Here is a 24526-nt window from a genome sequence, read left to right as displayed (position 1 = left end):
GCCTCAGAGACAAACCCTCCATACACTCAAGTACATGGCAGAATCCTGATACCCTGTAATCCAACAGGCAGGAAAGAAAGTCCCTGTTTAAAATACGTCCTAAGAAAATAATCAGCAACGTGGAATAACGTACATACGAGGCCAAGAACACAGCTTTCTCTACATCTTTAGGTTAGCGAAAACTGAAAATGACGCAGATGTCTAAAAATGAGGATTTGGCTAAATAAATACTATTTCTTTCATCTCAGGCTACATTACACAGCCGCTAAAAATAGTGGTTTTGAAAATATGTGGGAGCATAGGAAAATGTTTAATATTGGGATTCAAAGTTTATAAAACGTGTATACATTTGCATCTTAAAAAGACTGGTGAGAATTTGCATCTCAAACATTAATATTTGTTATCTCCTAAGGTGGCAAAGAGTCGGACACGACTGAGCAACTGAACTGAACTGAACTGAAGGTGGCTTAACACAAGGGATCGTTTTTATGGTTTGTTGATGCCATAGTTTCTAAAATTTCTGTGATGAGCATGTGTTATCGCTTTTAAAAATACGATATTTTTTTAAGGAGAAGTTTCTGGAGAGGAATTTGGCAACACCCTTATCAGTACTATCTTTAAGATGTTACTAAACCTTTATACGGTTGAATGGCATTATACAGAACCCAGTTATAAGGAAACGTGAGGTGGTTACCACTGAATCCAGGAGCAGTGTTTTGTGGGTTTCAATCCGGCTCAGGAAACCCCTGATACCGAGATGACGGGAAACTCAGATCCCATGAAGAGATGAGGAGGGATTATGGGGAGGGTCTGCAAGGGCCCAGAGGAGGGGCCTGACCTAGCCAGGGTTGGGGCTGGGGTGGGGGACTTGGGAAAGGGGAGGGACCTCTGGGCACAGAGGGGTGGGGAGACAGGAACTGCTGCTGATACCTGGGTGTGGGGGGCTTGTGCCGAGGCCTGTGGGGAGGTGCCCTGCCGGATGGACGAAGGTGGGGTAGGGGGGAGAACTCTAGAAGAATCGGCAGTGTCGGGGCCCCCACGAGATGGTTCTGGTTTAAGTGCTGGCCGCAGCATCAGAGCGTCCACTCAGCACTCACAGGCTGGCCCTCCCCAGGAGCATCTGTCTCCCATCTCTCAAAAAAGCATCTGAGATGATTGTGTGGGCCGGGCAGCCACACTGTGGGCTCACCATGTTTGAGGGTCACCTGCGTGGGCTGGGGTGTCGTCAGCACCACGAGGGAAGCCAGGTGCCCCTGCCAGCCATCAGAAACCTAAATTCAGAGCCCACACCCGGCTCGTTCAGGGTCGTCCTGCTGAACCCAGGAACCCGTCCGCCTTCCGCTCTGGTCTGCTCTTTCCCTGAGAAGTCTTCTGGAGCCCGAGGAAGGCCTATAGCAGCAGGGTCAGAGGAGCAGGACGCGGGAGAGGGAGAGAGAAAACCACAGCAGGCACACAGCATGCAGGCGAGCCCAGGTGGGAAGGGGCTCCCTTGGGGTAGGTACCACACAGGGAGCTGGGACTCGGGCGTGACTGGGAGGCAGAAGGCCAGATGTTCCCATCACCTTCCAAGGCCAGAGGTGGCATTCTGGAGATGCAGGGACTTTTGCTCTGTCCTGTAGGTGGCCCTGGCGGACCCCGGCAGGGTGGATGCTGGGGAGGCTGAGGAAGAGCACACAGTAGGCACCACAGTGGCCACGGCAACACGGAAGGCCCCGTGTATGCAGAGCTGCCCTGGAAGAGCCGGGAGCCCGTGGTACCCAAGGACCGGGGCTGAATCTTCTTCCGGAAGTCTTCCCCGACTACCACTTCCTCTGCTCAACAGAGTGGGGCGGTCCAGTGCTTCCCGGCTCTCTCAGCTCCATCACAGTGCAGGCTCCCTGGCTGTCACTCATCTGTTAGCCCTGCTACACTGTGAATCTCGGGGATCGTTGATCGCAGTGATTCAAACACAGAGCCTGGGTGGAAGGATGCGTAGACGGATGATGGATGGGTGGGTAGAGGGATGAGGTGCAGCTGGATAGACAGGGCATGATGGACGGATGGTTGGATGCGTGATGGACGGGAGAGATGGCAAGGAGGAGGACAGGGAGGTGGGGAAGAGAAGAGGCGGAAAAGAAGAGAAAGCCAGATGGCAGAGAAGATGGTCAGCGCTAGTGACCAGCAGAGGTCCTCAGAGCTGGGACCCAGGACCTGCGGAAGGCCCGGCATTGGAGTCAAGACGGAGGAAGAAGAGGTTGAGGGACTGGGGACGCTGAGAGATGTCCTCAAAGTTCCTGTGACCTCTCAGCCACCCCAGATCTGTTTCGGAGCATTTTACAGGCACCCCAAGGCCTCGGAGCCTGACCTCATCCAACTGTTGATCACAATTGAGTTACTTATTGAAGAGACTCAAGCCCTGGAAGCTTTCAAGTCAGCGCCTCCCTCGATCCCTGTCGGGTCTGCGTCTTGTTTAAGTCAAACTCAGGTCTCCATGGTGATGTTAAGCAAACACATAGAGAGAGACTGTTGTGGGGAGGGAGCCACAACCAGTGGAAAGGCAGCCGGATGCGTCAGGGGAAGAGACGGAGGAAGGAAGCCCCCTCTGACACCTCCCAGGCGCCGTGCGTTGCACACGCAAGATCTGTTCATTCTCACATCAAAACCGCAAGGTCTATGCCGTCAGACTCAGGGTATAGACAAGGCCCGGGGTGGGGGTGGGGGGAGCCACAAAGCAGGGAAGGTGCAGAGACAGACGGAATCCGATCTGTCTGGGGGCACCGACCACCCGGCCTAGAGCACCTGCAGTCAGCCACAGAGCAGCCCATCACCATCTAAGACTTTCTCTCTAAAATAAGGCCTGCTCTTCCCGCCCACAAAAAACAAGCCTTGCCACCTGTTTAACAATCCCTGCAGACACTCAGCACATCCACCTGTAAGGACCCTAACAGCACAGCAGCGCTTTGTCTGCCTGGACATTTAAGGCCCCGAAGACACAGGCTTCGATGCTGGGGACTGCCCATGGGCTTCCAGAACACTCTGGATTCAGCCTGGCTCTGTCCAACTCACACTCAGGACAGTCCAGCTGGGAGGACGTCCCCGTCCCCAGCTATCATCTGTCTCTGCAGAAAAGAACCCTGACGCTCCTTTACATTAGTATGTATCAAGAGGTTGTCGTCCAGCTTGATGGCTCAGATTCCCTAAACTCTGCATCCTCAACACATAACCCCCAAATTCTCAATATTAAAACACGGAGGGAGAGAGGTATCCTAGGAACACAGAACCCAATCTGTTCGAAACGGAATGGCATCAAAATCCAGTAGCATTGCAGGGAGGCAGATGTGGTCTGGAAACCTCAAAGGTGGCTCATCTGGAAAAGAAGGCCTACACAGTTGCTTCCCAAGCTTCCTGGAGAACCAACCCCAGGAAATGCTCAGAGGAGCCAGAGCAAAATCAAACTTAAACTGCATAAAACATTTAAACAAGCAAAATGAATTGAAGCAAGTAAAAATTAAAATAACATTTTAAATTAAACAATTTTTTTTTAATGAAAGCTCATGGAATCAGATGGGATTGGAGAAACGCCACATGACCTTTTCCTGGAGACGCACAGTGCCCCGTGCTGTGTTAGAGACTCTAATGTGTTCTTCCGCAAAGAAGCCTGATCTGTTTTCTTCCATCTGAGTATGTTTTCCTAGCTTGTGACCACACAACATATATTTTCTGAAAGGATTGATGCACACCTGTTGTACTTTTGAGTGTCATTGAGCAAACAAGTCCCTTCATTCCCCTCCCTTCCCCCACTGGTGCTGGGTTGGACTTGCATCGGCCAATGGAATTTAGCAAATGTGAGTGAGCAGAAGCCTTAAGTGTGCATACAGGGGTGCTTGCCTCTCTCGCTCCCCTGTCAGTGCATGGGACGAAGGGGTCCTGATGGCCTCTGGCCGGTCAGCTGGGGTCCCACACATATGCACCAGAGCCAAGCCTGCCAACCTCAGCTCAGGGGGAGCAGTCCGGACACCCCAGCCTACAGCAAACAAACCAGTCACCCCAGGGCGTGAGAAGGAGCCTGCTGGTGCCCCCGAGTTTGGGGTGACTTGTTACGCAGCATCACTGTCACTGTAGCTGAGGAATATACCAGTCTACAGAGACACTCTTCTAAGAATGGCACTTCTAAGAATCGCATATTTTGAAATATGACTTAGAAGAACACTCTTGGGAGGACACATTCTTAGAGAGTGCCGGGAAAGAATAAATGACGATCATAGGAGCTCAGGACACAGTTAGAGGATACCCATCTCAACATTAAGGGTCAGGAAAGGACTTGGGCTATTTGTAGCAGAGAGGCAGGGGTGAAGAAGGAATTTAGCAATAGAAAAAAGATGGGCACGAAATACAACAGCTAAATCCCAGAGGAGGGGCCTCGAACAGTCAATAAGATACAATAAAAGAAAGTATGTTTGATTCCATGAAAAATCACACAATTACAAGATAGGATAACACTCTAACGCTCTAAGGTCCACTTGAATGTAGACATACAAAGTCTGATGATTCCAGAGACGCGGGGCAGGAGTCACTCTGCAGACAGACTCACAAAGGAAAGAGGAAGGTGGAGACATGGGCAGACACACTCCGCAGCCCTGATGGGAACAGTGGAGCCTGGGGACGAAAACTCTCACACTCCACAGCAGGGGAAGGCGTGGCTCGGCTTACAGGGCTTACAGGGCTGCAGGGATGAATGACCAAAACCAGGGCGTGAGCATCAGTCACGTTTCTAAAGGCAGCATGATCCCATCTGCGCTAATTTGTAAATCACACTAAACCCTAGGACACATTGGTTGTGGATAGACACATACGTGTGTACTTAACACACGACGCCCCCATGGGGATGACTTCTGGGGTGGGGGATGGCGGGCATGGGGGAGGTGGAAGGAAGGAGGGGAGAGCTGGGCTGGATCAGAACCTGGAAGAGTGTGTTTATTTAAGAGATGGAGAGCCCAGGAAGAGAAAAATTAACATCTGTTACAGATGGGGAACCCGTGTTGGGCTAGACTGCGGTCTGCTGCAGTAACAGCTGAAGCCCCAACTTCAGTGGCTTAAGCCGCATTACTCCTGCTCATTGGACCACTGGTTCAGATAAATGACGTGACCCCACAATAACCAAATGGGAGGCCAGGGGAGGGAGAAACACTTGGATTATTTGGTGAGCACGGGCTTGTCTCTGGCACGTGGGTACTCAGGCAGCTGGCACACCACATTCCACACCTTCTGTGTCCATTCAAGGTTTCAGGATTAAAGTGAAGACAGAGGAAGAGAATCACCCTCCCCCTCCCCCTCCCCAGTGCAAAGAGTTGACTCATTGGAAAAGACCCTGATGCTGGAAAGATTGAGGGCAGGAGGAGAAGGGGGCAACAGAGGATGAGATGGATGAATAGCATTTCACCAACTCAACGGACATGAGTTTGAGCAAACTCAGGAAGATAGTGGAGAACAGAGGAGCCTGGCATGCTACAGTCCATGGGGTCGCAAAGAGTCAGACACGACTGAGCGACTGAACAACAACAACCCCTAACAAAAGGGTGGGGTTCCACCAAGTCACTCAGAGAAAACTCGAGACCCCAGTATTCCCACTCCAGTATTCCCGAGGTTGCCCCTACTAAAAGTCCTGCCCAAGGTCACATGTCGGGGTGGAAGGGCAGGGCTGGCACGGCGTCCACAGTGTCCAGGCAGTGTGTGAATGGTGCCGTGGGCTGGAGCTACATGACAGCAGAGGGAAGCAGAGCGTGGAGAGTGAGCCAAGGTCCGCTTTCTCCCTGGCTCAGGACTCCCCCAGCCCCTCCCACGCCACCTGATGGCATCGGGGCCAGCTCTGTGCTCCTGGCTCCCACCCTGCCTGCTGGGATGGCCTCATAGGCCTGAAGGGTCTTCCTGGTCCCAGCAGTGTTTCCCGAGGACCACATCACCATATGTCCATCCATGCATCCATCTGTCATCTGTCGATCCGTCTGTCTGTCCCCCCAGTTGTATGTTTATCTGTACATCTGTCCCTCCCTCCATCCATCTATCCATCTGTCTCCTCCAGGGGATCTTCCCCACCCAGGGACTGAACCCTTATCTCTTAGTCTCCTGCACTGGCAGGCGGATTCTTTACCACTAGCACTTCCGTTCACATCCAAACCCCCTGAGGCTGCATGCGACCTTACTTGGAACGAGGCCTTTGCAGATGTAATGAAGTTACAGAGCTCGAGATGAGCTCACCCTGGATCACCCGGGTGGGCCTCAAATCCAAAGATAAGTGTCCTTGTAAGGAAAACACGGAGGAGCGACGTGGAGGAGGCCATGTGAAGATGGAGGCAGAGACTGGAGAGACGTGACTGCTAGGAAGGCCCCCGGCCCCCAGCCCCCAGTCCCCAGGAGATGGAAGAGGCAGGAAGGACCCTCCCCAGTGCCTCCAGAGGGAGGCCAGCCCTGCCCGCATCTCCATTTCAGACTACTGGGCCATAGGATGGTGGGAGAACATTCTTCTGGTTTTAACCCCCTAGACTTTGGTCCTTTGCCCCAATACCCAGGGACACTTGCAGAGATTGGACATGTACGCCAGGGCAGGGTCAGCCAGCTCCTCTAGTTACCATTCATCTCCGGATGGTCCAGGAGGGGAGATGGACCAGCTCTATGCTTGTCCAACCCCTGAGGCCAATCAGCAGCTTTCTCGGGGGAAGGGCTCCCATGCTCCCCCCGCCCCCGGCTGAGAGGCTGAGCAGAGAACAGTACCCACGCAGAAGGAAGGGACAGAGGGCTGGGTCCTCAAAGCCAGCCAGGGAGGCAGGGAGAGACACTCCCGCCATGAGGGCCACAGAAGGCAGGACAATTAAAACTGCATCCGGCTTGGATCTCAGGGGGCCATCTCCAGCCTGTAAAACCACATCTGTCAGTGAAATGTATTTATCGCGATTACGCAGGAGAATTCTTGGGAGTCTGGGTGCACATTCAATAAACGTGTCATTAATAACCCCACTGAATACGTTTTGCCAGACAGCAGCACCCCGAACCGCCCTCCACGTGTGCCCTTAACAGCAGACAGAGGGCGGGTGACATCCTGACCAAGGGCCGATGGCAGTCTCTCCCCTTCTAAAGCTTGCACGGTCTCAACACGGGGCATGTGAGCAGGTGATGCTCGCAAGAGAAAACGCGATTAAACCCAGAAACCACTGGCCCTCGCTAGGGGTATGGAAACGGCACTGCCTCCCTCTGGGCCGGTAGGTTGGCAAGTTCTAGAAACGCTGTCAGCCTGAAGGTGGCCAGGAGGCAGGGCGCTGCCCCACGTGGAGGGTTGCGCTCCTCCTGGAAAAGAATTCGGCGCTGCCGCACGCCAGCCGTGAATCTGCTCAGACCGTCTGGCTCAGAAATGGAACTCCCTAAGACGCTTCCCAGGGAACAAAGCAGAACGGAAAGCGACGTGCCGGAATGTCTCATGACCGCAGCAGGCCCAGGAGCTGTGTGTATGGCGTGAAAGTGTTGGTCGCTCAGTCGTGTCTGACTCTTTGCAACCCCAGGGACTGCAGCCCACCAGGCTCCTTTGTCCATGGGATTCTCCAGGCAAGAATATAGTGCAGTGGGTTGTCATGCCCTTCTCCAGGGGATCCTCCCAACAAAGAGATCGAACCCAGGTCTCCTGCATTGCAGGGAGATTCTTTACCATCTGAGCCACAAGGGAAGCAGGGCTAGGAGTTAGAACGAGTCAGTCCTGGGGTGAGTGCACAGCCGTAAAAAAGACACATGGCCCGTGATACCGCACAGAAAAACGGGAAACTCCTTGCCTGTGTGAGAGAGAGAAGGTGCGCAACTTGATTCTGCGTCTCACGGTACAGCAGTCTCAGCACAAGAGAGATGAGATGAACACAGAAACCAGGCCTGACAGGTGGGGATGTGGATGAACTTTCTGGAAATGACTGATGCTTCTGCATGTATTTTTAATAAAGGAGAGGAAACGTCTGAGTCTAGAGACTGATGAGAAAAGAATGTGGAAAATTAAAATCTGTTGATTTGCTTCGGAGGAAAACTAAATTTAGACTGAGTGCTGTTCTGGGGACGATTCATATGCAGTCTCCCTCAGTCCTCACGATTTCCCATCCAGGGATGTTTCCACTTTACAGACAAGGAGACGGAAGCTCCTGAGAGGAAAAAGAGCTCCCTGTGGAGACTTTCTGAGGTGGGTGGTTTGTCTTCCTTGAGACAAGTTGGGACCGGGAACCCTTTGCAGCAGAGCTTTCACCTGGACACACGTCTCCTCGAGCAACAAGATACAAAGAGATATAAGGGACTAAAAACTGTTGCGTGCGTGCACCATTGGAGCAAATTCTGGACAAGATTCACAAACACCAAAAACCCCAACTGCTATGTCTGAAGCCATGTTGTTCTTTAGTCACTCAGTCCTATCCAACTCTTTGTGACCCCATGGACTGTAGCCCACCAGGCTCCTCTGTCCTGAAATTCTCTAGGCAAGAGTACTGGAGTGGGGTTGCCATTTCCTTCTCCAGGGGATTTTCCCAACCCAGGGATTGAACCCGCATCTCCTGCATTGCAGGTGGATTCTTTATTGCTGAGTCAACCAAAGAAGCCATGTCTGAAGAGCCAGGAGCAAAAAGAGGTTTTCGGGAGCAAAACAGGGTACTGCGCCTGACCTCTGCACTCAACACGGCCAACAGGTGGGCAAACCACCTAAGCCAGCCCTCCTGCCCAACCCTCGGACACACCCCTAGTCTCATCCCATTTAAGGAACCAGCTTGGCCCCTCTCAGGGAACAAGCAAAGGAACCTGTTACTTGATCTCACTCCCTCCTGCTGCAGCAGGGACCCCAGTAAAGCCTTGCCTGAATGTGTAGTCTGGCCTCTTGGACTTCAGTCGCTCAGTCATATCCAGCTCTTTGGACCCCATGGACTGCAGCACACCAGGCTTCCCTGCCCTTTACTATCTCCCAGAGTTTGCTTAAACTCATGTCCATTGAGTCTATGATGCCATCCAACCATCTCATCCTCTGCTGCCCCCTTCTCCTCCTGCCTTCAGTCTTTCCCAGCATCAGGGTCTTTTCCAATGAGTTCTTCACATCAGGTGGCCAAAGTATTGGAGCTTCAGCTTCAGCATCAGTCCTTCCAAAGATTAAGGAGGCCAGGAACCCTGTTTGGTAACAACCTGGCTTCCCTACATGTATATGAAGAATTCTGAGTCTTGAGGCCACACTGGAGGGCTAGCCAAGGTCATTTCCTCCCCCACGAAGCCCGCACGAAGACTTGCCACAAATGTTAACTCCACCCAGCAACTCTGTGGGAAGCAGCACAATGACCCCAGGAAGGACTGCTGGCTACTCAAGCTACACTCACAATAACCTCACCTCCTCTGTCCCGGCTTGTGAAGATGCTGCAGGAGCAGACAGAACCCAGCTCCCACACTCCAGGGGATTAACAAACATTCATGGAGACCTGGGCTGACAGGCAGGGGCTGGGGACCGAGTTAACTTGGTAGAAGGACTCTGCTTGGAGCTAGAGAGGACAAGTGCCTCTCTCTACTTTGCAGCCAAGGGGACCTTCCTTGGACCATCCACCTGGCCGGGGGGAACCCTCCAGGAGCCGGCCCTTCTCAAGGAGCCTGGCCCGGAAACCAGTGCCCAAATGAGAACCTTCAAAGGGCAACCAATGAGATTTCACTGGAGCTTTAAAGCTCACGCCACTCTCCGCTCTCATCCCAAACAATGAACAAACAGCCTTATCTACCCCCGGAGGAGCATTTCTGAAAGCAGGCTCCTTGCTGGATGAGGTGCTTCAAGGCACGAAATTGAAACGTCCCAACACATAAAGAAGAGGGGATCCTGGCTGCAAAGCATTGTGGCAGGCTCCTTATCCTGAGACTGGCGTGGAATTGGAAAGCAGGCTGGCGAGTCTGGGAGGCAAATCTGGGGCTGAAAGGGGCGGGCTCAGACAGGCACTTCTGCTGGAAAAGGGAAGGAAAATGCACGGCTGCCCACTCCCCACATCAGCACCAGGGCGACCACGCCCACACAAGGCCACCCTGCCCCTCATCTGGCAAAGGACGCAGCCAACTCAGGGGTCATTTCAGCAACTTGCAGGAGCATCAGGGCAATCCCTCGGTAAGAACCAACTAGGAACCAATCATGAGGCCCCTTCGCTAAAAGCGAAGCCAGAGGCCCACAGGAAATCAACTCAAGGTAGAGACACGCATGTCAGGAGTCCTGATCAGCAGGTTTCTGTGTTTTTAATAGATTTCAAATACAAAAAAAAAAAGAATTAATTATTACTTGAGAAACATGTCTTGGAAAGCAAAACGGTTCAACACGCAGAGAATGTGAAAATACTGAGTGGTGCCCCCAGGACACAGCGTCCTCACCTGAGAGATGCACTGAAACCCCAGCCCAAGACGCTAGGACCCTTCCTTCCCCTTCCAGAGAGCTTGCGTGCTAAGTCACTTCAGTCCCACTCTGCGACCCCACGGACTGTAGCCCATCAGCCTCCTCTGTCCATGGGATTCTCCAGGCAAGAACACTCGAGTGGGTTGCCATGCCGCAGACACAAATACAAAGCTGATCATAACCCAAATGACATCTCCAGGCCTCCTCCTCGCCCACCTCCCTGAAACCATCAAAAAGGCCGCCTAACTCTTGGATTGAATTCACATTTCACATACAGACAGATAGCACCCATCGGCAGTGGTGGGTTCTTTATTTTCCAAGCTCTTGGACTGAGCCAGAGAGAAAGAAAGACCCCCGGACCGTGAGGATAATCGGCGTGTCTGGGGGACTCTGGGAGCTGCGTCGGAAGCTCGGAGCACAAGCAGAGGAAATTGTGCACTGACCTGAATTCACAAGGCAGCCCCCCTTCCCCCGGGGAGGACGACAGCAAGGCGAAAGGAGCACAGACAGAAAGGGAAGAAAGCAAAGACGCCTTCCGACGCCTGTCTGTGCCGCAGCCCATCGTGCGCCGCTGACGGGACTCCTAACTGGCTTTCACCTTCTCCTACATGCATTTTCCAGTGGAAGGGAAGTTGAGAGGCCTCCAGTGAGAGGAGGCTGCTCCAGCCCGCCCCCAGGATCTCAGCCCCAGCCTTGGAGACGCGCAGGTACCGGAGGAGATGAGGCCCGCCCTCGGGCTGACTTACCGCCACAGAGAACTTTCCAGAACCTTCCCCATGTCTGCGTGGTAATACTTGGTCAGGATCAAGATCACCTGTGATGGCAACAAAGATAAAGGCAGAGATCAGGGGCTTTCATGGTTCTCGACAGGGCGGGGTATGATGACCCTCCCCTACCCAGGATGGGGTGGGGGGGCTCTTCCCACGAGCCCCAGCTGCCAAGCCCCAGAGCACTCAGACCCCATGCTGGTTTCTGCTCCAAAAAGTCACTCTGCACTTCACGATGACCCTCAGAACATCCCACGCCGGTGAGGTCCACCCAGCAGTACCTGCCACTCAGCAGGAATCTCCCCAACTCAGCCCTGGACTGTCTCAGACTATGGCCCCAGGGACCCGAGGAGAAGGTGGTCCCAGTGAACAGGAATGTATCGGGTGAGGCTTTGTAAGAGGGGCTTTGTCCCCACCCACGCCTTCGAGAACAAGAAGGCGGCCAGAAAGAGCAGCTGGGGGCTTCAGGCAAGGCTAGGGCAGCCCCGAAGTACGTGCTGTCATTAACGTTCCCCGGAGCGCCAGCCGACGGCAGAGCCGATGACAGTGGGTTGGGAAGGCGGGCAGGGACAGCTGGGACCTGGGGGGGGCATGGGGGGTGGGGAGGAGGCAGGCACGAATCATCAAAGGCACACACGATTTTTGTCGTTGGTGTTAAACTGTTCACCACACACACTGGGCCCTAACTTAACAAAGTGTCTCCATTCCAGGCCTGTGCAGAAAATACAGCTGTTTATAAAAATGAAAATAAATGCACATAAGCAGCCAAAAGTTCCCCATCCCCCCCCCCCAAGAATGTATGAACAGCAAGGGAACGAGATTTCATTCACCTGTCGGGCGAGAAAGGGGCCCCCTCTCCCCAATTACTTCACAAGCCTGTGCATTTCCACGTACGTCAAATTTCATTTCACTCACTGCCAGACCCTATTAGCAGCTCCTAACATTTCCGTTGCCATGGGAACCCCGGAAGGTGAAGGGGGACCAGCCCCCGGGGTCCCAGCAGAGGGATCGGCCTGGTTAATTTGGGGTCACCACACGGGCCATCCCCAAGTTTGGTGCCTTCTGGCGAGCAGGACTTTTCTGCTCTCCGTCTTGTGGGGCGTAGTCAGTGCTGCAGTCTGGCTGATCTTTCTTTCCCTGGTGATTAAAGCAGGGAAGATATAAGGAGGAGATGTCAAGTGAAATGGGACAGTGTGCATTTTAGAGGCAGCGATGATTAAAAAAAAAACCGAGGTCTTGTCAATGGAGGCGCGATCGGCCTGCCTTGCTCGGGAACAAAGCGATTTTCTCCTGCTGGGCTCTCGGCTGCCCGAGTCAAGCAGGAATCCTCTGAAGATGGGGGAAGGCAGCAGAGTGACAGGCCCTGGACGTGCAGGAGACAAGCGTATTTTTAACCTATTGATTTATATTTTATCATCTTGCTGTTCCCAGAGGGGATCTCAAGAAGCGGGAGCGTGACGGCTGGAAGGGACCTCAAAGTCTGTTTAATCTGGCCCCATCCAGGGCGGAATTGTCAACCTCGCGTCCTTGGAGAGCAGCTGCCATCTGGACTCTGCCTGTACACCTGGACGGTGGGGAGCTCAGCCCCTGGCCTGGTGCTCGGGCCCCTCTGTGCACCGAGCTCAGTCTCCTGGTAACTTCTGCCGGTGTGAACTCTGTCCTGCCCCAGTGGGCCATCACCAAGGGGTACCCCCTCCCACCCCTTCTGGGTGAGATTCCCAGCTCATGCCCACCCCCTTCATTCTAAGCTCCGGCCTTTGCACAAGCTGGTCCTCATCGTGGGACCCTCTTCCTCTCACCCCACCCCCCACCTCTAATGCCTGGGTTAAATCCGACTCAGCATTCAGATGGCAGACTAACTAACACCACCTCCAGGAAGTCCCCCAGACTCCTCCCGTGGATTCACTGTCTCCTCCAAAGTCCTTCAGACCCTGTGCTTCCACTCCCCCAGCACAGCCCACAAATCTGTCACCACCCTGAGTCACGAGCCCTTTGAGGGAGGTGGGGCTGTGTCTTGTTTTATGTCCCAGTGCTAGGCACAGAGCCTGCTGTGTATCAAGCACTCGAACCGCTCGTTGGCAGAAATATAGACGGCATTTCCCAAAGTGACGACGACGAAGGCAGTGAGGCCAGGCAGAGGAGATGCCCTGGCCGCCTGTTCACAAGCCACTCTTCCATCAAGAGCATACCACCCCTCTTCCTGCTGGGGGGTAGACTCACCCTCCAGGCACCACGCGCTAAGCAGGAGGAGAATAGGGGTCCCGAGGCCAGGACCCAGCTTGTGCTTGTCTGGGGGTGGACCCAAGGAACTGCCCAGCTGATCAGCCTGCACCTGGGGAGAGCCGGACAGGCCCAGCTGACACCCCTGATTCTGCAGTTGGCAGTGGGAAGACCCCTCTGCTCTGGGGGCAGACCCTTCAAGCTCCATGTCCCTCAGTCTCTGGGTCTATCCCCTGGAGGAGCAAGTGACACCCCACTCCAGTATTCTTGCCTGGAAAATCCCATGGATGGAGGAGCCTGGCGGGCTACAGTCCATGGAGTCCCAAAGAGTCAGACGTGACTGAGCAATTGAGCATGCATGCAGGCAAGCATTAGTTCCCAGGAGAAAAAAGAAAAGAAAAGAAAAGTGTAGTCGCTCAGTCGTGTCCGACTCTTTGCAACCCCATGGACTACAGCCCACCAGGCTCCTCAGCCCATGGGATTCTCCAGGCAAGAACACTGGAGTGGGTTGCCATTCCCTTTTCCAGGGGATCTTCCTGACCCAGGGATTGAACTCGGGTCTTCCGCATTGCAGGCAGACGCTTTACTGTCTGAGCCAACAGGGAATCCCAGTTCCCAGGGGAAGGGGCTGATGATCAAAACACAGGAGGGAGGCATTTTGACACCACTGACTGAAAAAAAAATAAAATCACCTGAACATTCACAGTGAATTGGAAATTGCACCAGTTTTATAAGAGATCCATGTTCTGTTCTCAGGAGACCACCCTGGGGGCCCCAGAGGAGCCTGGACGCAGCCTAATTCAATGTAAACAAGGTGCCCAGCCTCCTGTACAGATGGGACTTGGGTCCTGGTGAGGGCTTCCTGCGCTGGGCAGGAAGGCTGACCTACAGCGGGTGCTAAAGAAGGGCTGTCGGGGTGACCTCCTGGAGGACACGGGGCTGTGGCCTTGGCCTGGCTAGGGCACGTCTGCAGGATGGCAGCTTGCTGGCTGACCTTCCAGGAGGCCCGTGGGCACCTCCCTGCCTTGAGCCTTAGACCTGCTTCGTGTCGCCACAGCCTTTGGCCTCTCTGAGCCCAGCATCCCCCTCCGTCTGCGGGGATAATGTAGGACTCAGCCAACACCTCACCCAACAGCAGAGCTGTTCTTGGGCCCATGTCTCCAGGATGAAGACCTCCTCCCGGACCAGCCCTGGCAGGCCCTGGTGTCCTCACTCACTCCCTGCACTTAGAAGGATGCCCGCCAAGGGAGGTAGAGGCTGGACCAGGACAGACGGGAGAGACGCGGGCAGGACGGGCTCATGATGGAGCTCTTTCTGGGCCCCGGGACACACTGCAGTGGCAACACGGCAGCCAGAAGAATCAGGGCCCATCGCCCTGCGGCCCGGCACTCCTGCTCGGGGAGCTCGTCCATGGATGTCCCCGTACACATGAACTGAAGGGTGTCCCGAGCGACTGCCCGCAAACCATTTATAACAGCTGGAGACTGGAAGCTCCACGCAGACCCAGCCACAGGCCTGGCCCACTCACCGGGACGCAGCTGCCCATAGGAACGCGGGGCGGCGTCCAAGAGCAGACGTACCATGGAGACTCTAGAAAGGACCCCCTCCCAACCCCGCCAGGAGGCCAGCTCAGCCGAATGGGGCCGGGAGGGAACAGCGCTGTGTCCTTTCTATGTTCAAAACGGGAGAGGCAGACCCCCTGAGCTGAACTCTGCAGCACGGTTCCAATGGTACGTTTTCTGTTCCTTGAATTTTACCTCCATTAAAAAAGGGAGAGAGGATAAGGGTCGATACTCATTTCCGTTTAAAGATGCGTGATGACGCGCTAGAGGGGGCAGAAGGGACTTTTTACAGAGTGGCCTTTGGAGGAGGGGGAGGGCTGGCAGAGGGGAGGAGGGGTGATTTCCACTAGGGACCCTTTACTCTCTGCAGCCCTCTGAACCATTGGCCTGTCAGCCACTCCACCTCCACACATCAGGGGCATGTGTGCAAGTGTGTGTGTGTATGTGTATATGTGTGACCTCGGGCCACAGAGCCACTGCAGGGCACCTCGCCTCTGATGAACCCTCATATCTCTCATAGTCTTTCTTCCTCCTACCTTCAAAACATGAAAACAAAAATGCTCATTTTCATGCTGGTGGGGCTGGTGCTTAATAATTGCTTCCAATGAGTCAACTCTTCGCATGAGGAGTTTCCCCCAAGAGCCCTGTAAATGGGCCCCTGGTTCCCACTTCGCATGGGAAGCCGAGGTGGGAGGGGCAGTGGCCACCCCCAGAGGCACACTCGGGAGACGGCAGAACTAGAACCAGACCCTCCCGTGGCTCCTTCTAGAACAGCCTCCTGGGGAGTTCTCACCAGCCCAAGCTGAAGAGGAAGGGGCTTCCTGCTGACCACAAGGCAGCCGGACGGTCCACTCCCCCCGCCCCAGGAAGGCCGTGGGCTCAGCAGTGGACGCCTTTGCCCAGATGCATCCTCCACGAAGAAGTCAATTCCGGTTAAGAGAAATTGATTCCACATTTATTTACCCAGGAGAGGAATCCTGTTTCTCTCTGCTAAAGGCCCCGGAGGGGAAGGGTGAAGATTCATTAGGCTCAGAAAGCCACGTGGAGGGTGCTAGTTCTCCAGAGTCGGGCCTTGGCAGAGCCCAGCACTTCCCAGTAGACATCCCTGACTGCGTGGGTGTCCTCATTCACTGCCGAGACCCCAGGAGGCTCACCCGCCCCGCCCTCTGCCCCTCCTCCATGAAGCCCTCCTGGACTCTCCATTCTAGGGAACTCCCCACATGCTCCAGGAGCCTCCCTGGAGGTTCTCACTCCCAACTGGGCCATTAACACACTAGTCAAGGCTGCCGATGGCACCAGACATTTGAAACCTCCGCAGAGCAGAGAGCCTGGGTCCCCACCTGCCACGCCCTCCCTCTGGATTCAGAGCCCAGGGCCCCCTGGCTCCAGGCTCCTCTGCAGAGCCTGGAGGACTTCACAAGGGGACGACCGTGTTCCCAGAGCCCAGGAGGTCTGGTCTGAATCCTGGCTCCACAATTGAGGATCCCTGTGCTCCTGGGGGCTCAGTTTCCTCATCTGTGACACAGATGCTGTGTTGGCTCCCAAGGCTGGAGCAGAGATGGAATGAGGCTGGTGGGTCCACAGTGAGCTAGGTTAGGGCCACGGTTAGAGCTGGGACTCAGAGAAGGCAGTGGCACCCCACTCCAGTGCTCTTGCCTGGGAAATCCCATGGACGGAGGAGCCTGGTGGGCTGCAGTCCATGGGGTCTCTGGGAGTCGGACACGACTGAGCGACTTCACTTTCACTTTTCACTTTCATGCATTGCAGAAGGAAATGGCAACCCACTCCAGTGTTCTTGCCTGGAGAATCCCAGGGACAGTGGAGCCTGGTAGGAGGCCGTCTATGGGGTCGCACAGAGTCAGACACAACTGAAGCGACTTAGCAGCAGCAGCAGCAGCAGAGCTGGGACTCAAGTTAGAGTTTGTGTGAGGTTTAGGGTGAGGGTTAGGTTTAAAGTTTGGGGACAAATAGGGCTCCAGCAAGTGCTAGATTCAGGGTTGGGGTGGGACAGGAGGTGGCATGGGACTTCTCTGTGAAATACTGTTTTGCATCTCATGGTCTGGGCAGCACCTGTTTAGTGATACTCCTGAGGAGCATGGTGTGTGGCAGTGTAGGTGAGCTGCTATGAAGTAAAAGAGAAAGTATTAGATACTCAGTCGTATCTGACTCTTTGAGACACCCTGAACTGTAGCCCACCAAGAAATCCTCCAGGCAAGAATACTGGAGAGGGAAGCCGTTTCCTTCTCCAGGAGTTCCCAACCCAGGGATCAAACCTGGGTCTCCTGTTTTGCAGGCAGATTCTCTACCGTCTGAGCCACCAGGGAAGCATCATACGTGTTAGTGTGGGTGACAAGGAAATATCTGTGAGAAGCTTGTTAATAAATCAGTGAACAGTCAGACCTACCTATCCACCACCATAGGCTCCTCTGCCCGCTTCTGCGCCCATCCGCCTTTATTCCCTGGCCCAGACCCCTGCACCTCTCCACCTACTGGGCCAGCATAGCTGCCACCTCCTCCAGGAAGTCTTCCAGGATGTCTCTGGACTAGGCTGCTGATTTCATTACATCAGATTTTCCAACAGCAGGCGTGAGCTCAAGCACAATGTTTTGGGGGCTGAGCCCTATCCCCTCACCATCTGCTCTGCCCTGAAGCCCAGCACCAGGGTGAGACCCATGGCAGGGGAAGATACACAGCCCGTGGGTGAACCTACACTGCTGCGTCGTGCCCCTCCCCACTCTGGTTGTCACTTCCTCATCCACAACACTGGAGGATTAAGGCCACACGCCTCCGAGTGGCTGTGATGACAAAGTGTGATGATAACACATGTGAAGGGCCTGGCATCCCACTGACTCAACCGAGGGGGGCTGGCCAATGGACTGTGCCTTCCCTTCTCAACAACGAAGGTGACACTCAGGCCCTTGGTGATGCCTCGCCATGCTCTGAGACACCCAGCCCCAAGTAGGATCCCTTTCTGAGATCACAGAGCTTTGACCGCATTCAGCCATTCTGTCGTGGTCACAGGAATAGAGGTCAGAGGCCATCCAGCAAGTCCCAAGCAGGACCTCACTTCGTCTCCCTGGTATCTGAGCGATCTCTCCTCCCTACCCTCACCCCCAAGCTTAGGAAAAGCAGGAAGAGAGCAGCTGGTGCTTCCAAGAGCAGAGGAGGTTGGAGGGGAGGTGGGCGGCCCTGGGAAGGGGCGATCGCTGCTCTCTGTGGATGCAGAAGCCAGGTGACCCTACAGAAGCCCCTTGTTCAGAAGCTTCTGCCAAGACAACAAGGCAGTCCGAGGACGGCCTTTTGGAGGCTTGGGGAGGGGGAGGTGGGTTTCGTGAGGCTCTGGGTGGGAGGGCACTGGTTCTGCTCCCTCCTCGGAGGAAGGACACAGATGTACACAGAGGATGTTGGCCAAACAAGGCAGACACGGCAGTTTGGATCTGGGCACCAGCTTCAACCCAAAGGCAGGATTCCCTGCAAAGGAGGCTCAGATTCCAGTTTCCAGGTTCTGCTGGCTCGCTGAGGTACACAGAGCAATGTCATCAGAGGAAGCCAGGTGAAGGGCACACGGGTCTCGGCACTATTTCTGTAACTTCTTGTTATTTTTAAATAAATAAAAAGAGGGTGAGACTAGGGAGACACACCAGCCGGATGCACACAGAAATAAACAGATGGAGACTGTGCAAGCTCCCACCTCCCCGCACCCCGAGGGAGCCTGGAGACACGGCTGAGCCTGCGGCCACCCCCATCCCCGCTCTCCAACCGGCCCCGTGTTGGAGACCAAGGCCCATAAAAACACCATCACAGCAGCAGCCATGGTGGGGTCCCTCCACGTGATGGGCAGGCCCGGCCCAGGGGTCCCCAGCACATGGGGACCAGCCAGGGCCGGGGATGCAAGAAGTAAAAGAGGACGTCGAGGCGAGGAAAAGAACAGCTCACAGGAGCCATGGCCTTGAACCTGTGACCCCGCCCACCAGCGGCCACAGCCCCTTCTCCTTGGGAGAGACAGCAAGAGGCAGGCGCCCCAGGGTAGGGTCCCTGGGGGCTTCTCCAGGGCCCCGCGGTGTCCACACTGGCAGCTGAAGTGCAGTCGTCTGCCGAGGCACACCGTTCACCTGAACCCATTTCCTGACGCAGCTGCCCGGCCCTCCTGGGCAGCAAGTTGGCTCTAGACTCGCTTCCAGTCCACAGAGCCCAGCTCGGCAGCAGCAAGTGCGCAGGACCAGGAAAACCTCCTCCTGATCATCATGATGCATGAAAAGCAGACAGATTTACTCTACTGGGCCCCACGCTGAGCACTTCCCAGATGTCAGCTCGTTTGATCCTCCCAGGATCCCTGGTTGCCGGGAACCACTCTGTCCCCATTTTGCAGGTAGGCACGTGAGGGCACACCAAGGGAGGCCGCCCTGATGTGAGAACACAGCCCTGAGGCCTCTGGGAGTCCGGCTGGAAGAAAGGAGGCCCTCTGCCCAGCGCATCCTGGTTGAACTCGCCAGTGTGGGGCTGGAGGACACCAAAGCATGCTTCCTGCTGTAATCAAACTCCCATCCTGAGCTTTGGCCCCTGGAGGTGCCTGGTAAAGCACGTCAGAGCTCTCCTGGAGCTGAAGAGCTTAGCTGGCAGTGGAGCCCCACGCTCACGGACCCCAGTGCTGCCTGACAGCTGACAGATTCCCCACACTGATGGGCTTTCCTCAACCTTGGAGGGTCAGGCCCTGGGCACCAGGCTGGGCTCAGGGTCGGGGCACCCATCCCACCCTAGCCCACTGCGAGCCCACTGCGACCTGGCCAAGTCCCCAGTAGGCTCTCCACTGACTTTGCGCTGGATGTTTTATGGTCCCAATTTCAGATCGCAGCATGTCAGTGTTTCACCACTCCTCTGAGAGCCCTCGTCCAAACAAAAGGCTGATTTATTCGTAATGCCTCAAAGCCACCACACAGACAGGCTGACCCCCAGAGCATCCGGAGCCAGGGCCGGGTCTCCAGCCCCGCCTTTGTGGCAGCATTTGCCAGGGTTCGGGAATGAATGAGCAAGTGCACACACAGGTGGATGGCACGTGCCAATCAGGCAGGACAGACAGCTGCACACCTGGAACAGATCCCGCCTACCTGAACAGGCCCCGCCCACTAGAACAGGCCCCGCCCCTCACCCTTTCTCTTGATCCCACCCTGCTGGGCTCAGCCTTCAGCTTGCTGTTCCTAAGCGCCCATGTCCTGCCGGGTCCTCCTCTCCCATCCAGGAACATCCTAACTCCTCCCGGGAGCTCCTCCCAGGCACATCTGTTTGGGAAGACTTCAGGAACCTTCTGCCCGCCTCCTGCTCTGAGCCCCCACAGACCTAGGACATGGTGGGTTAGATGCAGCCCCCACAAAGGATGGCCCCCTGGAGCCTGTGGATGCATCTCCCAGCCAAGGAACCCCAAGAAGCTGGGGGAGGGGCCTGGGGCAGACTCTCTCTCAACAGCTTGAAGGTACCAGTCCTGCCAACCCCTTGACTTTGGGTTTCCAGTCTCCAGACCCTGGGAGAATAAATCTCTGCTCTTTGTGGTGCTTTGCTATGGCCACCCCAGGACACTGATACAGGCACTCTCCCATCTTCCAGATGGGGACACTGAGGCTCAGCTTGTAGGAGGTGACGGCTGGGAATGGGCAGGGACGTCTCCACCAGGGGCTGCCTGACTCCACAATAGGGACCCCTCCCACTGCTCCAGGTGCCCCTTCAGAGAGCCAGCCCCAGACAGCAGGGGCCATTGGGAGGCTCTGCACAGCTGCCCAGCTCCCTGGAGGCCCCTGCTCGCTCCCTGCCACCAGTTCCCCTTGGGAGGTGCTGGGCTCCCGTCTTGGGCTGGGCCTTAACAGAGAGCAGGTGAGAGCCTGTTCAACCCCTCCATCAATCAGCCACCTTCACAGACACGCAACCCAGTGTTTAAAAAAAAAAAAAGAGTTGAGAACTAAGCTTTGAAAGGATCCCTATAAATCAAAATCAGTCAGCAGAAAATAAATGGAGGAACATTACTGATCTGTGGAAAACGGCGTTTTTACATCAAATCTGTTTGAGGGATAAAGTGTATTTTAATAGGTGGGTCTTCATCGACGTTTCCACCTCAGCTGTCCTTTAAAAATATTATTTACCCTCCATTGCTCATGACCTGATTGAATTTTAATTTCACCCATCCCTCCTTTTTAACAGTCACTTGAAGTAAAATTTTTAATGAAATTACAGGACTTTTTTTCCCCCATCTTGGCCGTCACTCTTCAAAATGATGCTCGGCGTTTCTACTACCTGGAAGAGTTGGCATTTTTCAGATCTATTTATGGTAATAAAGGGTAATTGGAGAAACTGTGATGTTGCTGGGCCACCTTCTCTTGACATAAAACGCGCCCGGGGAATCTCCTGGAGGGGGTGGAAATTGCTGATACTGGTTCTAAAACAGAAAGCCCTCCCCAGGCTCCCATGCCCGCCGCCTCCCCACCCCCACCTGTCTGCTGTCAGAAAACTGCACGTTCCTTACTTCCAGGAATTTCTCTTTGGAGAAGATGCTGTCATATGGGAACAGAGGAGTTCGGAACAAAGGAAGCGCGGGCGATGGGGTAGTGAAGACTTTGGCTGCGTCCAGCAGGAAGGCTGAGGCTTTTGGGGGCACAGCAGCCCCTGAACGAGTCTCTTGACCTCACGGAGTCCAGACACGCAGGTCACCCAGAAAGACCCGTCCCTCAGGAGTGTCAGGAAAGCAGGGAGGCTGGTGGATCAGCTACCAGCTTGGAAAGAATCCACCAGGGCCCCTCTGAGACCTGCAAAGACAAATTTATCTCCCAAGAAAGCCAGTGGGAGAGACCAACAATGGATTCTCTCCCTGTTTCCAGAATCGGCTCCTCTCAGCCATCTGGGGGTGCAAAATGACTTCTGGGGGCCTCAGGCATTTGGGCCTCTGTGGGCCACTTCCTCCGTAAAAGATATCAACACTTCTATTTTGCAGCTGCATTGGCGTAAAAAAAAAAAAAAAGAATATATTCCTATTATATATCAAAACGTTTCCGTGACCTAAAACTTTATTTCTTCTTCTGATTTTAAAGGACAGTAAAGCACTTTTGTGGGTCTCTAAATGGGTCGTGGGCTGTTGGGGGCCGGCGTGAGGCACTCCGCCCATGGCAAAGGTCATGAGGAAAGAGGCTCGACATACGCAAAGGCAGGATCGAGCCTCAGGAGTCCCCCTGGAAATCCTCGAGCATCTACCCCCATAACCAGAGCCTGCCTACTTTACTACTTTGTGCTCTCCCCTACACCTCTGACTTTACGGGGGGCTGTCCCCCACCACCTCTTTCGGAGAAGGAGTTAACTTAGAGCTCCAGTTAATAATAATTCCTGGGCATGGTAGGAGTGTTTCAACCTACAAACTCCTCTGAAGGTTCTCTAGCCTGCCTGACAGGCTTGTCCGGCCACATGTGATTGCTCACGGCCTCCCAACCGTGAGAGGCACGAGACGCTTTAAACCTTCTAAAAACAGGTTCCTTAGAAAAGTTAGAAAACCATTAGTATAAGTATAGTGGGCTGATTAGAAATTATATTGGTGAAGGGTTTTTCATTTGTTGAGCCAATGTTTGTTGCTAAGATTCCACATCCCCTGCCCTTACACACATTAATGAATATATAGAAGAAATAAGTATTAACCTTTGATATAAATCACATTAGACCTTAGGCTAAGTAAATTCTTTCCTTAACTAAAACCCACTACACCCTCACCGTATAGGAATGTAAATTTATTTGGGTGGCATCTGTTTTAAGAATAATCACCCTTGGAGAAAAAAGTGTTCTGGTTGACTGACCACTGTCACAAGGAGAGGGTCGTAAATTGTCAGCAGGCCCCCTGGCCAGAAGATGATGTAACATCCCTAAGACCTCTGTATACATTTGTGTGAAGCACCTGACTTTAATAAAAGTCAGGACTGCTGTCCCCACGTGACTTTTGTATAGCATCTCAGTGTATAAAAACAGACTCTGAAAAATAAAGAATTGGGATCAGTTTCTCGAAATACTGGTCTCCCCATGTCGCTCTCTCTCTCACTCTGGCCAAGTCTCCATCTGGAGCGCAGAACCTGCCATGCTTACTAATTATGCCTGGGCTTCTAAGATCCGACTGGGGAGGCCTCAGTGTCTCCTCTCCTTCAGGAGAACGGAAGGACTCCTGTGGCCTACGTAAGTGGTGCAAACTTCTTGTCTTGAAGTTTTATTGGTCTCCCGCATAAACCAAGCTACTCAGCCTCTTTTCTCCACTGAATTTTCCTACTGAGCTATCCTCATTCTATTACTCTTTATATCTTTGATGAATTTAAATAGTCGCCGAAGCCATCTCCCCTTCGAATACGCTGGATCAGCCGGGGCTGGACCCCGGCAGTGGGCCCTGGTACGGAGCCCCGTATCTGCAGGAGACCCCCGCCAGCCCACCACCTCTGCTGTCCAGCTGCGGCCTGCCCCCCTAGCCCCCATCACTCCTGGGTTCTGTAGTGCAGGCCAGTCGGCAATACGTGCCCCCTCACCTAGGAGGACAGCGGCTGTCACCTCTCCTCTGGAAGGGGACCCTGCTAAGAATCTCAGCAAACCTATAAACATACAGGCACATCAGCACAATTTTATGCTCCATTCCAGGGTTTACAGACCAGCCTGGGACCCAGTATGGGGCTTCCCTGATGGCTCAGTTGGTAAAGAATCCGCCTGCAATGCAGGAGACCCTGGTTCAATTCCTGGGTTGGGAAGATCTGCTGGAGAAGGGATAGGCTACCCACTCCTGTATTCTTGGGCTTCCCTGGTGGCTCAGCTGGGAAAGAATCCACCTGCAATGTGGGAGACCTGGGTTCGATCCCTGGGATGGAAAGATCCCCTGGAGAAGAGAAAGGCCAGTATTCTGCCTGGAGAATTCTGTGGACTATAAGTCCATGGGGTTGCAAAGAGTCGGGCATCACTGAATGACTTTTTCAATGTCACTGGGACCCAATCAATCTATGGGCCAATAAGCCCTTTCCACTTCGGCCGCAGGGCGGGCAGGAAATCAATTTCAAACTCATCTCGGTGGCCTTGACCAGTTGTGGGGCCCATCCAGAGGGGCCTGGACTCTGTGCCTCGCATTAGGTGTGGGACGGCCTGCAGACGTCACCCGGGAACCCGCTTTACTCCCAGTGCTGCCGCATCAGTATAGACGAGGAGGGCGAGGCTTGCACACCCAGGCGTGAGCGCTCCCGTGTCTCCTGCGGCCCAGACCCCTCACCTGCAGCCCAGACCTGTGGGCCAGTACTGTCCCCTCCATCACTCCCCCACTCAGCCCCAGGCACCAGCTTTACCCTACTCCTGGCCCTGAGATGCCTCCCCACCCCCGAGTGATGCCACCCACCCCTCACGGTCCTCGGCGCCTCTCCCGTCTCAGGCTTTCCCAAAGACTCCCTGTCTTCTGACCTGTGTCACTTTCTTCCTCGTATCCCACCCTCGTTCACCATCCCATTTTCTCCCCAGAGGCTCCTGGAGAAGGGGGTTGGTTCCTCTTCGTTACTGCCGAATGCATGGCATGGCGTCTCCTCTGATACTTCACGGTTGGG

General features: G+C 54.4%; 1 protein-coding gene across 2 annotated transcripts in view; it reads right to left on the bottom strand.

Moving 5' to 3' along the window:
- Positions 1–24526, bottom strand: part of SORCS2 (sortilin related VPS10 domain containing receptor 2) — a 495738-nt gene that overhangs the window by 294382 nt on the left and 176830 nt on the right. For both annotated transcript variants that reach the window (XM_027545110.1, XM_027545111.1), the window contains exon 2: positions 11143–11210. In XM_027545110.1, the coding sequence (XP_027400911.1) occupies positions 11143–11210 (68 nt within the window). The remainder of the gene's footprint in view (positions 1–11142; positions 11211–24526) is intronic.

This window comes from Bos indicus x Bos taurus, chromosome 6 (assembly GCF_003369695.1).
Source record: "Bos indicus x Bos taurus breed Angus x Brahman F1 hybrid chromosome 6, Bos_hybrid_MaternalHap_v2.0, whole genome shotgun sequence".
NCBI classification, from domain to species: Eukaryota; Metazoa; Chordata; class Mammalia; order Artiodactyla; family Bovidae; genus Bos; species Bos indicus x Bos taurus.
The sequence above is the reverse complement of the archived record's forward strand: the minus strand, read 5'-3'. Positions and strand labels throughout refer to the sequence as shown.